This window comes from Nicotiana tomentosiformis, chromosome 7 (assembly GCF_000390325.3).
Source record: "Nicotiana tomentosiformis chromosome 7, ASM39032v3, whole genome shotgun sequence".
In the NCBI taxonomy this organism is placed as follows: domain Eukaryota; kingdom Viridiplantae; phylum Streptophyta; class Magnoliopsida; order Solanales; family Solanaceae; genus Nicotiana; species Nicotiana tomentosiformis.
Genome location: NC_090818.1, coordinates 66,919,476 through 66,934,765, shown reverse-complemented (window position 1 = coordinate 66,934,765; position 15,290 = coordinate 66,919,476). Strand labels below are relative to the sequence as shown.

General features: G+C 38.0%; 1 protein-coding gene across 1 annotated transcript; it reads right to left on the bottom strand.

The window, feature by feature from the left end:
- Positions 1-14,359: 14,359 nt before the first annotated feature.
- Positions 14,360-14,821, bottom strand: LOC138895727 (uncharacterized). Its single transcript, XM_070180449.1, has one exon. The coding sequence runs from the start codon at positions 14,819-14,821 to the stop codon at positions 14,360-14,362; it is 462 nt and encodes a 153-aa protein (XP_070036550.1).
- Positions 14,822-15,290: the final 469 nt, after the last annotated feature.

Sequence of the window (15,290 nt, the reverse complement as noted above, 5' to 3'; positions counted from 1 at the left end):
CAATATAATTATATAAAATAAAGTAAAAATATTTGAAACATGTATTATGGATGCAAATAATAATTTTAGATGGTTAGATCATCACAAGAATAATTTAAAGGAATAATTACTAAATATTTAAATAATTTAAATGCAAGAAAATTAATTTAAAAGCTCTAAAATTTATGGAAAATTATAGAAAATGCTTGTATAGATTTGTAAACTACATAATGATGCAAAAATGCTATTTTGAAAGTATATATATATTTTTTGAAAAAATATGAGGAACAAATTGGGTATCAACAGTAGTTGTGCAGTATTTTAGTAGCTTAATTTATTTTTTTTTAATGTGTTTATCCTAATGACATGGATTCTACAGTGCACATATAAATTGAACGGCATATATAGCAAGTGAATCAATGAGTCCTATAGGCATGTTGTCTATCCCTTTTACACAAACATTAAGAATCTACCCCTTCCCATTTTTACTAACACCCCAATCATTTATACAAAAGTTTTTACAGGCCCAATAATGAGTAAGATACAAAATGTTATACAAATAATGACAATAGGTCCACAGCAGGCCCGAATGAAATACCCAGCACTTTCTGGACCTTCATCAGCACACCCAGACTTTCAACAAAGAATCATGTTCATCAACATAACCCAGAATCCATAGAAGAGCTCGAAGCCAAATCACACAATCATAGTGCCAAGCATTGAATTACTGAACATTTTCATGGGACAATAAGAAGAAGGAACTGGGATAATTCAGGTTCCAGTATTAGGAGAAATGATTAGGGACCCAAATACTAGTGTGTGTGAGTTCACAAGGGCCTCAAAAGGACCCCGAGCAGTGCTCACACTAGGGAGGTCAGCAGTAAAAGCCTTGGTAGCCTAGGCTTTCAGCCAGCTAAGAATAAGAAGTTAAGAGAGAACAGGTGACAAGTGAAGGAGAGTGAACCAAGGTTGAGAGACAAGAATTGAGGGACGCAGACATAGTCAAGTTGAGCATATAGAGCAGATAATCGAACAGGCCACGGGATTTAAGAACAAACTTAGTAAAGATTTAGAAACAAGTTCAACATTTAGTGCATAGGCAGTCACACATTAGCAGAGTTAAGGAAAGAACAAGTGTGCAAGATTGGCAAAACTTATCATACACAAATTCATAATACCAAATAAGTGAAAACCTAAAAGGCCCAAATTATACTAAGTATAGGTCCTAGTGTTACAAAATAGTCGTGTTAATTTAGACATGATAGGGAAGCAGGTTATGACAATTACTGGTGAATCAAGGGAGCCAAAAACATGCTAAAGGGCATATTAACAGAGAACTAGTCATGGTTGATTAAAAAAAGTAAAGATCTTGATACATGATTAAAACATGCTACATAGGCAAGATACCATTACAGAAATTCAGAATAGAAATAAGAAGAGAAACTCGTGCCATATAGAAAATGCAAACACTCAGGTTTTGAATAGAATCGACTAGCTAAACTAAAGAGAGTACAAATTATGCAGATGAAGCATGTTCGAATAACAAAATTGGTATTTTTAGTAGAACTAAACACTAAAAAGATGCTAACTAGGGCAAAGGTCACACACTATAGTGGTTCAAAATATATTGACGTAGAAGAATATAAATTACTTGAATCAGGCTTAGGCACGTTTCGACTAGCAACATTATGAAGTTAAAGGGTTAAAGAGACCTAAAACTGAAGTAAAGCAAACAAGAATAACCCAAACAACACATTAAGCTATGAACCTCAGAAGTGAAAACATATGCGAATTTCAGATATATAAGAATTGAAATTGCAAAAGACAGTAACTCACCAGCTAAACGAATAACAGTAAAGAATCAAAATTCCACAAGAATCCAGAATCTCAATGCGTCAAATTTTCCAAGAGCTTCGAAAGAACTCCGGCAATGCTCTCACCAAGAGAAGGTTGAGTAACAAGGTCTTAGTGGTCTTGGCTTTCAGCCGGCCAAGACAGAATATAGAGAATAGCAAAAGCCCCCAATATTAGTGAAGAATATGTCGATTCCAAAAATCTGTCTCAAAGGGGAATGGGGAGGGGTTTATATAGTAGTAAAATTGAACGACCACATAAGGAAACGGAGTAATTCAAACAACAAATAAGGAAAGAAAGCATGCAAAATCAGTTCAAAATCAATTTAAGAGAGAAATCGGGTAAACCCTAGTTATTTTGGGAAAGTGTAAATCAACAGAGATCTAAATGAAATCGGACTCACATAATATGGTATTGAACGTATATAGACGAAATAATGCTCAAAATCAAAGATTCGAACCACTTTGGTTCGATTTCAGAAGGTATTGCTTGCCATGTTTAGGCAAGCACCTAGGTAACACCACAAACGGACAACCAGTACCAAAAGGTTTCAAATATAGCAAGAGAATAGTAGTCGAATCCCATTATCAGTGGGATTAGGAGAGGGATTAAGGGGAGGCGGCTAGGGTTTAGTGAAGAGGCGATGAGTGACAGAGGGAATAGAGGTGGCTATCTTTAGGAAATGGGGTTAGGGTTAGGTTTTGGAGGTATAAGGAAAGGGAGTGGGGTGTTGTGGGCAGTTGATCGCTTTTGATCAACGGTTGAGATTAAAAATGAGTTGGGTTGGATTCTGGACTGGGCAGGGTTGCTTGGGGTTGGGTTTGAGGATTGGGCCACGGATTTGGGTCTGTCTGGTCCGAAACAATAACTCAAAATTGGGCCAGCTTTTAAATAAGAGATTAAAAAGAAAATAATTTAATAAAATAGTTAAATGAACATATAAAGAATGCCATTTATGCAAATTAATACTTTAAAAAGTGGTAGGAGATTATAAAAAATGTAAAAATATCATTTTGACCCTGAATAAAATGACAAATGCAATAAAAATGTGAAATATAGGCTATCATTGCAAGATTGTGCAAATAACCTAAGAATACCAATATAATTATATAAAATAAAGTAAAAATATTTGAAACATGTATTATGGATGCAAATAATAATTTTAGATAGTTAGATCATCACAAGAATAATTTAAAGGAATAATTACTAAATACTTAAATAATTTAAATGCAAGAAAATTAATTTAAAAGCTCTAAAATTTATGAAAAATTATAGAAAATGCTTGTATAGATTTGTAAACTACATAATGATGCAAAAATGCTATTTTGAAAGTATATATATATTTTTTGAAAAAATATGAGGAACAAATTGGGTATCAACAGTAGTTGTGTAGTATTTTAGTAGCTTAATTTATTTTTTTTAAATGTGTTTATCCTAATGACATGGATTCTACAGTGCACATATAAATTGAACGGCACATATAGCAAGTGAATCAATGAGTCCTATAGGCATGTTGTCTCCCCCTTTTACATAAACATTAAGAATCTACCCCTTCCCCATTTTTACTAACACCCCAATCGTTTATACAAAAGTTTTTACAGGCCCAATAATGAGTAAGATACAAAATGTAATACAAATAATTACAATAGGTCCGCAGCAGGCCCGAATGAAATACCCAGCACTTTCTGGACCTTCATCAGCAAACCCAGACTTTCAACAAAGAGTCATGTTCATCAACACAACCCAGAATCCATAGAAGAGCTCGAAGACAAATCACACAATCATAGTGCCAAGCATTGAATTACTGAACATTTTCATGGGACAATAAGAAGAAGGAACTGGGATAATTCAGGTTCCAGTATTAGGAGAAATGATTAGGGACCCAAATACAAGTGTGTGTGAGTTCACAAGGGCCTCAAAAAGACCCCGAGCAGTGCTCACACTATAGAGGTCAGCAGTAAAAGCCTTGGTAGCCTTGGCTTTCAGCCAGCTAAGAATAAGAAGTTAAGAGAGAATAGGTGACAAGTGAAGGAGAGTGAACCAAGGTTGAGAGACAAGAATTGAGGGACGCAGACATAGTCAAGTTGAGCATATAGAGCAGATAATCGAAAAGGTCACGGGATTTAAGAACAAACTTAGTAAAGATTTAGAAACAAGTTCAACATTTAGCGCATAGGCAGTCGCACATTAGCAGAGTTAAGGAAAGAACAAGTTTGCAAGATTGGCAAAACTTATCATACACAAATTCATAATACCAAATAAGTGAAAACCTAAAAGGCCCAAATTATACTAAGTATAGGTCCTAGTGTTACAAAATAGTCGTGTTAATTTAGACCTGATAGGGAAGCAAGTTATGACAATTACTGGTGAATCAAGGGAGCCAAAAACATGCTAAAGGGCATATTAACAGAGAACTAGTCATGGTTGATTAAAAAATAAAGATCTTGATACATGATTAAAACATGCTACATAGGCAAGATACCATTACAGAAATTCAGAATAGAAATAAGAAGTGAAACTCGTGCTATATAGATAATGCAAACACTCAGGTTTTGAACAGAATCGACTAGCTAAACTAAAGAGAGTACAAATTATGCAGATGAAGCATGTTCGAATAACAAAATTGGCATTTTTAGCAGAACTAAACACTAAAAAGATGCTAACTAGGGCAAAGGTCACACACAGTAGTTGTTCAAAATATATTGACTTAGAAGAATCTAAATTACTTGAATCAAGCTTAGGCACGTTTTGACTAGCAACATTATGAAGTTAAAGGGTTAAAGAGACCTAAAACTGAAGTAAAGCAAACAAGAATAACCCAGACAACACATTAAGCGATGAACCTCAGAAGTGAAAACATATGCGAATTTCAGATATATAAGAATTGAAATTGCAAAAGACAGTAACTCACTAGCTAAACGAATAACAGTAAAGAATCAAAATTCCACAAGAATCCAGAATCTCAATGCGTCAAATTTTCCAAGAGCTTCGAAAGAACTCCGGCAATGCTCGCACCAAGAGAAGGTTGAGTAGCAAGGTCTTAGTGGTCTTGGCTTTCAGCCGGCCAAGACAGAATATAGAGAATAGCAAAAGCCCCCAATATTAGTGAAGAATATGTCGATTCCAAAAATCTGTCTCAAAGGGGAATGGGGAGGGGTTTATATAGCAGTAAAATTGAACGACCACAAAAGGAAACGGAGTAATTCAAACAACAAATAAGGAAAGAAAGCATGCAAAATCAGTTCAAAATCAATTTAAGAGAGAAATCGGGTAAACCCTAGTTATTTTGGGAAAGTGTAAATCAACTGAGATCTAAATAAAATCGGACTCACATAATATGGTATTGAACGTATGTAGACGAAATAATGCTCAAAATCAAAGATTCGAACCACTTTGGTTCGATTTCAGAAGGTATTTCTTGCCATGTTTAGGCAAGCACCTAGGTAACACCACAAACGGACAACCAGTACCAAAAGGTTTCAAATATAGCAAGAGAATAGTAGTCGAATCCCATTATCAGTGGGATTAGGAGAGGGATTAAGGGGAGGCGGCTAGGGTTTAGTGAAGAGGCGATGAGTGACAGAGGGAATAGAGGTGGCTATCTTTAGGAAATGGGTTAGGGTTAGGTTTTGGGGGTATAAGGAAAGGGAGTGGGGTGTTGTGGGCAGTTGATCGCTTTTGATAAACGGTTGAGATTAAAAATGAGCTGGGTCAGATTTTGGACTGGGCAGGGTAGCTTGGGGTTGGGCTTGAGGATTGGGCCAGGGATTTGGGTCTGTCTGGTCCGAAACAATAACTCAAAATTGGGCCAGCTTTTAAATAAGAGATTAAAAAGGAAATAATTTAATAAAATAGGTAAATAAACATATAAAGAATGCCATTTATGCAAATTAATACTTTAAAAAGTGGTAGGAGATTATAAAAAATGTAAAAATATCCTTTTGACCCTGAATAAAATGACAAATGCAATAAAAATGCGAAATATAGGCTATCATTGCAAGATTGTGCAAATAACCTAAAAATACCAATATAATTATATAAAATAAAGTAAAAATATTTGAAACATGTATTATGGATGCAAATAATAATTTTAGATGGTTAGATCATCACAAGAATAATTTAAAGGAATAATTACTAAATATTTAAATAATTTAAATGCAAGAAAATTAATTTAAAAGCTCTAAAATTTATGGAAAATTATAGAAAATGCTTGTATAGATTTGTAAACTAAATAATGATGCAAAAATGCTATTTTTAAAGTGTGTATATATATATATATATATATATATATATATATATATATATATATATATATATATATATATATATAATTATGAGGGCAAAATTGGGTATCAACAGTAGTTGTGTAGTATTTTAGTTGCTTAATTTATTTTTTTTAAATATGAAAAATAAGAAGAAAAAACAAATCGAAAAAGGTAGAAAAAATGAACTTTTCCCGACTGTGGATCTCCTAGACAGTTTTCTTGAGCGATTTAAGTCTAAACAAAAATCCAAAAATATGTCTTTTAGCTTTCTTTAGGTAGTAATAATCCCTTGTGGTTTTTCTTTGTGCCTCGGTTCTTTTTCATGGGATGTAGTTTGAACCGGGTAATAGTTTTTCCTTTTATTTTTTTTATTTTTAGAGTAGATTAGAAATTAGGGAATAAATGGAGGAAGAAAGATGAGATTCCTAGGCGCTCTTGACTTGTTTGATAGTAGCATATTTAGGCTTTGGGATGCGTAGTATCTTACCTATGTGCTAAAAGTGCTTATGGTGCCTTGGTAATTTGGATAGCATGTTTTGTGACGTATATGTCTTATTTTCTTGACTTATGTTCACTTTGTGCGTAATGCTTAATATCTTGTGGCTTCGTGAATACTTGCATTAGTGTCATGCCCCAGCCCCGGGGAGTGTGACTGGCGCTCAACCGTGTGAACTCGGTCGAACAAGCCTATTAAACCTTTCCTACCTGACTCATTCATAATCCAAAAAGGGATCGCATCACCATTTGCAAAACAGGGGGGATCAGTTATATAAATATATAAACGTTGCTAGTTCATTTTTCCTTATATACATTATGCCATAGTTGAGTTCCCAAAATACAACTCGATCCAACGACCATCCCAACCTACATACATGACCCACAAAAACGTCTACGGAGCCTCTAAGAGCACAAAAGAGCAACATGACAATGCCGGCAACAAGGCCCCGGCTATACCTCAAAATATGAAAACTTATACCAAAGAAGGACTATATGACCCCTGGGAGAAATGGGGCTCACCAAGGCTGTTGTGAGGAGAGAAGGAGAGCACCACCTATCTGCGATGGAACCACCTACATCCATTCAAAGATGTAGCGCCCCCGGCAAAAGGGACGTTGGTACTGTCGAATAGTACTAGTATGTAAGGCAAACATCAATCTTAGTAGAATGAACAGTGAAACCAAGAGAAGACAGTCATAATAATCAATAATAATTTCATAGAAATAAAAAAAAAACACCAAGTAAGGGTCACATAGTTTCCAATTCAATCTTTCCATCGTTTTAGATTAATAATCTTTAGTGCCAAGGCCACAACTCACAATGCCACTGTATTTTTACACGGAGGCCGATCTCGGCCCGACTGGCTAAGCCATCTCAAGTAAGACATATCCATATCCACAATGTAAATCAATAATTCCAACACAAATGCCACCATGTGTACAGCATGGCATCCGATCTCGGCCCGATCGGCTAAGCTATCTCACTTGAGACATAACCTCTTTCAATTGTTCACTAAATTCATATTTCCTTCCCATCTTTCGTTACATGGCACAAACAGCCTCATTTATTAAGTAGTTCTTGGCACTTGGGAATATTTTACAATTCAAGTCTTTCCCTTTTTATTCGTTCAAATAACATCGTCATTCATGTCGATAAGTACCATCACATAAGGCATTTCACACATAAGGGAAAGAGCTTGGAAAATCATAATTACGTTCTCAAATAGCATGATGACATGGTAACCATCTAAAACAATTAGGGAACATGAATCTTTCAATCCAACACACTTAGGCAAACAATTCTAGTATGATCAAGTTGGAACTTACACCCATTATTTTGACACCGGGAGTTCGATTCTAGGAAGAAGAGAGTTAGCCATACATACCTTAATTTCGCTTCTTTGGACTCTACAATTATCCGGAACCCTTAGCAACCTCAATCTATTTTAGCAATATACAAATTGAACCCAGAATTAGGAAAACGTTCATGGTTCTAACTCACTTTCTTTCCCCACACTCTTTATCACACATGCATGCAAGATAAACCACCCTCATACTTATGAAGTATCACACTAGTACCCCATTATAGCTATGTTTGAAATTCAGAGCTGGGGTGATGAAGTCTTACCCTTTTGGATGAAGAATTGGTGCTCTACTTGAATATTTCCAAATCTTCAAGTGATGATTGAAGATCAATTTGATGGAAACTTAGACCCTCCCTCTTGAAACCTCTCTCTTCACTCTAGAAACATCAGAAAATGAGCTCAAAATAGACCTAATTGGTATTTTAACGGAATGGGGGTCGGATTTTAAATTAAGAAAAATGGTGCCCCGACACAGGTCTGCGGTCGCATATGCGACCGCATAATGGTTATGCGGTCCGCAAAGTGACCTCATAAATGGCCCTTAGGGGCCTAAACTTACGGCCCAGGTATGCGACCAATATGCGGTCCACATACTCATTCTGCGGTCGCATAATGCACCGCAGAACTCCCTCCACAAAAATCCAAGAGGGGTTATGCGGTCCGCATATCGATTATGCGTTCGCATAATCGACCGCAAAACTGACCTCAAGTTGGCCAAACTTACTGCTTCACTCTGCGGCCATTATGCGGTCCGCAGAGTGATTATACGGCCGCATAATGGGCCGCAGAAATGCTTTCTACTAAAGCAACGCAGGAATCTAACTTGGCACCACGAAACTACGAGTTTTTGATTAAAATTTTTACGGGTCCTCACAATTAGTTTGAGAGTTAGAATGAAACCGTCCTTAGTGAGTCATGTGCCATGTGTGGTGAGATTTTTGTATAGTCCATGTTATTGTACTTGTGTCTAGAACTTGACCGGTATGTGAGTCGAAGCGAAATTTTAGGTGATACTCGGTTTGAAAAATGATTTTAGGCTATCTTTGTTCTTTTTGAGTTTAATGCTTATCACAAATAAAATATATCCCTAGTTAACCATTTTGAGCTTATAGACTTTTATTTGGCACCCACATTACAAGCCTAAACCTCTTTTGTTCTAAATTGACATTGTTTTGATACTTTTACCTCTTAAAGCACTTTAATTGTGAGATGAGTGCTAAAAGGAGTAAGAAGGGACTAAGTGTGGGGTGACTTTTGAGTGGAACCAGTAAAAGGAAAAAAGGTGCACTTATTTTGTAAAAGAATGCACCACTAGTGGAAATTGCAAAAGATAAAAAGATAAAAAAAATTTAGATGAATAATTTGATATTTTGTTCTTGCTAGTGGGAATGAATTAAAATAATGCTTAAAAAAAGAGGGAACATTGTTAGGGATGATTTTAGTTGTGAAATTAAAATTGCGATTGAAGAATTTGCGCTTACAGTTGATTATGTGATGTGTTAAAGTGCTTAGGAGGGTTAGCCACTACTCCTAAATATATCCTTCCCGTCCCTTAGCCCACATTACAACCATAAAAAAGTCTTAATTGATTCTAGACTGAGTGAACCTACATTAGTAGAGATTTACATTAAGGATAAGCATGTGGTGCCAATTGCATGCATGTGACTTCTTTGGTGAGAGTGAGATTTTTATTATATATATGAGTCCTTAAAATATATTTGAGCATTTGATTTGAATATATAGATTCAACTTACTCTCTTGTTCTTGTTGTAAGGGCATATGGTTTCACAAGGGATAGGTAACGTTATTAGAATTCTCTCTATGATGTTGGGTGTTCAAGCCATGAGTGCATTGTGACATTTAGTTGGTTTTTGAGGCTAGGATTGTTAGGAGCATGTTGTCTTTGTTGTGAATGTTTTGAAGTATGGCATAAGAAAAGGGAAGTGTATGTGATTGTATATGCTAGAGTTTAATTGTTGCTATCAACCATGGTCATTGGTGTAGTGTGCTTCAAATGTGGTAAATATAAAGTGTGGGATTGACTCGAGGACGAGCAACGTTTAAGTGTGTGGCAGTGATGTTTGGCTATAATTTTATATTTTTAGTGCATTACTTACCTTATATTTTGGTGTTTTAATACTAAATTGTACTATAATTGTGCTTAATTGAGTTTATTTTATGTGTAGGTACTTTGGAGATGGAATTTTGGAGCAAAATTCACAAAACAATTGGAGAAGATGTAATTATTGAAGCATTAACGAAAACTATCAAAGGAGAACTTACCTGGAAAAGCAGCACCTTTGGTTCTGATATTAAGAAGCTTGGAAAGAAAAGTTAGGTAGCCTAACACTACAAGGAATAAAGAGGAAGGCAACGAATTTGATTTGAAGAAGTAGCTGGGCGACGTGAGTCTCTCATCTCGTGTTTAAGCTTGCGAGGCGCGGCCTGACGCGAGGTGTGTCGCGTGGCAATGCGCGGGTCTAGTTTCGAGCTTATTTTGACTCTTTTTTGGTTTTGGACTTGGTTATTTCATCTAGACTTTTCCCTACACATATAAATAGTCATTAAACACCATTTTTAGAGCAGAGACCGATTTTGAGAGACATTAGACGGAGGGAGAGCACGGAGCCGCCGTGGAGGCTGGAATTCATCAGATTCCATCTTTCTTCCATCAAACTTAGTAATCTTTACTTTTTCTTGATGATTTGTTGTTTTTCTTCCATGTCTATGTGGGGCTAAACTTCACGTTCTAGGATTGTGGTTGTCATAAATATTGAAGTTTATTAATTATATTACCGCTAATTCGAGTTATCATCTTTGGTTGTTTCTCTAATTCTGTGCATAATTGCTTAATTATTTGGCCAGTAGTTGAGTTCTATTTACTATCTATGCTATGCTTGGGAAAGTCGTGCTTAGATTAGAGTAGAATTGGAGAGAGCTTGTTTATGAACCCGTGGCTCGGGGAAAGATTTCGCGGTTAGGATAGGAATATACCTAACAGTCTTGCTTAGTTGAATACCGTATTATATTCATTCATGATAGATTCAAGACCATAAGAATATAGAGTTGATATATTATGGATAGACGGATAGTATTGTGGGAACATGCTATTTATATAAACGATTCGGTCAACTAGCAATCATAGATAATTTGGATTAACATATATAATTATGAACTCAATAGGATTGATAAACCGACCGCAACCCTGGAATTTATATCTCCCTTAGTTACGTGTTTAAATTTCGCAATAGTAGTTGTAATAAAAAAAGTTAAACTTTTGATCATCTTGGACAGTAAATTGATTTTAGTTTGCTTAGCTAACGGTTAATCTAAGTCTATGTGGGTTCGACATCCGACTTTCGATTTACTTTATTACTTGACGGCAACGTATACTTGCGTGTACGTGGGGAACCAACAAGTTTTTGGCCTCAAAACACTGTTCCAGGATCATTTTTACAAAAGTCAAAGTTTGGTCAACATTTCTAACGTAGGCTTCTATGCCAAGAATCAAAGGGTCTAAATCAACCCGAAACCTTCCCGGAATGAAACCAATCAACCTTGTAAGTCATAAAACTGCAAATGCACGTGTGTGAAGCATCAAAAAGGGAAATGGGATGCAAATACACAAAACGATCAGTCGGGTCGTTACGTTCTCCCCCTCTTAAAACAAGCATTTGTATTTGAACGTGCATAGTGACATACCTGAAGTGACGAAAAGGTGAGGATAATGACTCCGCGTGTCATGCTCGGTCTCCCAAGTCGCCTCCTTGACCGGATGACCCCTCCATTGAACCTTCACTGAAACAATACTCTTTGACCTCAACTTTCGGACCTGCCTGTCCAAGATAGCCACTGGCTCCTCAACATAAGTTAAATCCTTGTCCAATTAGACTGAATTAAAATCTAATACATGGGACGGATCACCATAATACTTCTAGATCATGAAAACATGGAACACCGGGTGAATCGCCGATAGGTTGGGTGGCAATGCAAGCTTGTAGGCCACCTCACCAACTCTCTCAAGGCTCTCAAAAGGACCGATATACCTAGGGCTCAACTTGCCCTTCTTCCCGAACCTCATCACACCCTTCATGGGTGAAACCCAGAGCAAACCCTCTCTCCAGCCATAAATTTTACATCACGAACCTTCCGATCAGCATAACTCTTCTGTCTAGACTGAGTTGTACAAAGTCGATCTTGAATCAACTTGACTTTCTCCAAGGCATCTCGAACCAAATCTGTGCCCAATAACCTAGCCTCTCTCAGCTCAAACCAACCAACTGGAGAACGACATCGCCTCCCATATAAGGCATCATAAGGAGCCATCTGGATACTCGATTGGTAGTTGTTGTTGTAGGCGAACTCTATAAGCGGCAAGAACTAATCCCTAGAACCCCCGAAATCGATAACACAGACGCGTGGCGTATCCTCCAAAATATGAATGGTGCGCTCGGACTGTCCGTCTATCTGGGGGTGAAATGTTGGACTCAACTCAACCCGTGTGCCTAACTCACATTGCACAACCCTCCAAAAATGCGATGTGAACTGCATGCCTCGATTGGAGATATTAGATACCGGCACACCATGGAGACGAACAATCTCACGAATATAGACCTGAGCCAACTGCTCTGAAGAATAGGTGGTCACCACCAGAATGAAATAAGACAACTTGGTCAACTTGTCCACAATCACCCATACTGCGTCAAATTTCTACAAAGTCCGAGGGAGCCCAACAACGAAATCCATGGTAACACGCTCACATTTCCACTCGGGATTCTCAAGTCTCTGAAGAAAACCGTTCGGCCTTTGATGCTCGTACTTCACCTACTGGCTATTTAGGCACCGAGCCATATACTCCACTATATCTTTCTTCATTTTCCTCCATCAGTAGTGCTACCTCAAATCCTGATATATCTTAGCGGCCCCTCGATGAATGGAATACCGCGATCTGTGGGCCTCCTCAAGAATCAGCTCACACAACCCATCCATATTAGGCACACATATCCGAACCTACATCCACAACACCTCATCATCTCTAATAGAAACCTCCTTGGCATCACTGTGATATACAATGTCCTTAAGGACAAGCAAATGGGGGTCATCATACTGACGCTCTCTGATGCGCTCATATAAGAAAGACCGAGAAACCACACAACCAAGAACCCGGATGGGCTTTAAAACATCCAATCTAACAAATTGATTAGCCAAGGCCTAAACATCCAGGGCTAGTGGCCTCTCTGTTGCCGGTAGATATGCCAAAATTCCCAAACTCTTCGCCTTTCTACTCAAGGCATCGGCCACCACGATGGCCTTCCCGAGTTGATATAAATAGTGATATCATAGTCTTTGAGCAACTCTAACCATCTTTGTTGCTGCAAGTTAAGATCTTTCTACTTGAAAAGATGTTGGAGACTCCGGTGGTCGGCATAGATCTCATATGGGACACCGTACAGATAATGCCTCCAAATCTTCAATGCGTGAACAATAGCGGCCAATTCCAAGTTGTGGACCGGATAATTCTTCTCATGAATCTTCAGCTACCGAGACATGTAGACAATCACCCTACTATCTTGCATCAACACTGCGCCAAGCCCAATATGATATGCATCACAATACACAGTGTAAGACCCTGAACCCGTAGGTAATACCAACACTGGGGTTGTAGTCAAAGCAGTCTTAAGCTTTTAAAAGCTTGTCTCACACTCCTCAGACCATCTAAAAGGAGCACTCTTCTGGGTCAATCTGGTCATAGATGTATCAATGGAAGAGAAACCCTCTACGAAACGGCGATAATACCCGGCCAAACCAAGAAAACTTCGAATCTCAATAGTTGAAGACGGTCTAGGCCAACTCTGAACTGCTTCAATCTTCTTCAGATCTACCTTGATCCCCTCACTCGACACCAGATGACCCAAAAATGCCACTGAATCAAGCCAGAATTCACACTTTGAGAATTTTGCATATAACTTCTTCTCTCTCAAGGTCTGGAGCACGATCCTCAAATACTGCGCAGATCCTCCCGACTGTGGGAGTACACCAAGATTTCATTAATAAACACAATGATGAATAAATTAAGATATGGCTGGAATACACTGTTCATCAGGTGCATCAATGTTTTTGGGGCATTGGTCAGCCCAAATGACATCACAAGAAATTCGTAGGGACCATACCGAGTCCTAAAAGTAGTCTTTGGAATATTCTGATCCCGAATCCTCAGCTAATGATACCCTAACCTCAAATCAATCTTTGAGAACACCCTAGTACCCTGCAGCTGGTCAAATAAATCATCAATGTGCGGTAATGGAAACCTATTTTTCAATGTAACCTTGTTCAACTGTCGATAATCAATACACAACCGCATAGAACTATCCCTTTTCTTTACAAACAGAACCGGAGCACCCTATGGTGACACACTAGGCCGGATGAAACCCTTATCAAGAAACTCTTGCAGTTGCTCATTTAACTCCTTCAACTTCATTTTTGCCATACGATATGGTGGAATAGAAATGGGCTGAGTTCCCGGTGACAAGTCAACACCAAAGTCGATATCTCTATCAGGCGGCATGCCCGGAAGGTCTGCTAGGAACACATCAGGGAAATATCTCACTACCATAATTGACTCAACGATAGGAGTATCAGCACTCACATCCCTCACAAAGGCTAAATATGCCTCACACCCCTTCTCAACAATTTGTTGTGCCTTAAGGAAGGACACAACCCTACAAGGAATATGATTCATTGTACCCCTCCACTCCAATTGCATCAAACCAGGCATAGCTAGTGTCACAGTCTTGGCGTGACAATCAAGAATAACATGATAGGGCGACAACCATTCCATGCCTAACACATCAAAGTTTACCATATTGAGTAATAATAGATCAACTCTGGTCTCAAAACCACCAATAACAACTAAACACGACTGATACACACGATCCATAATAATAGAATCTCTCACATGTGTGGACACATATATAAGAGAACTCAAAGAATCACGAGATATATCCAAATACAGAACAAAGTAAGATGACACATATGAATAAGTGGATCTCGGATCAAATAAAGTTGAGCCATCCCTATGACAAATCGGAACCATACCTATGATGACAGCATCCAATGCAACCGCCTTTGTCCTACTCAGAAAAGCATAGAATCTGTCCTGGCCTCCTACTCTTGGGCGACCTCTACCTGCCTGACCCCCACCCCTAGCTAGGTTGTGCAAGTGGAGCGGCAACTGGAGAAGCAACCATGGACTTTAAAGTTTGTGGTCCATGTGGAATCTGTGGAGCCTGTGTAGTCTGTGGAGGTGCACCCCTCCTGAGCCTCGGACAATC

Excerpts from the sequence above, each read along its gene's own strand:
- LOC138895727 (XM_070180449.1), bottom strand. The coding sequence starts at position 14,821 with ATGGTAAACTTTGATGTGTTAGGCATGGAATGGTTGTCGCCCTATCAT.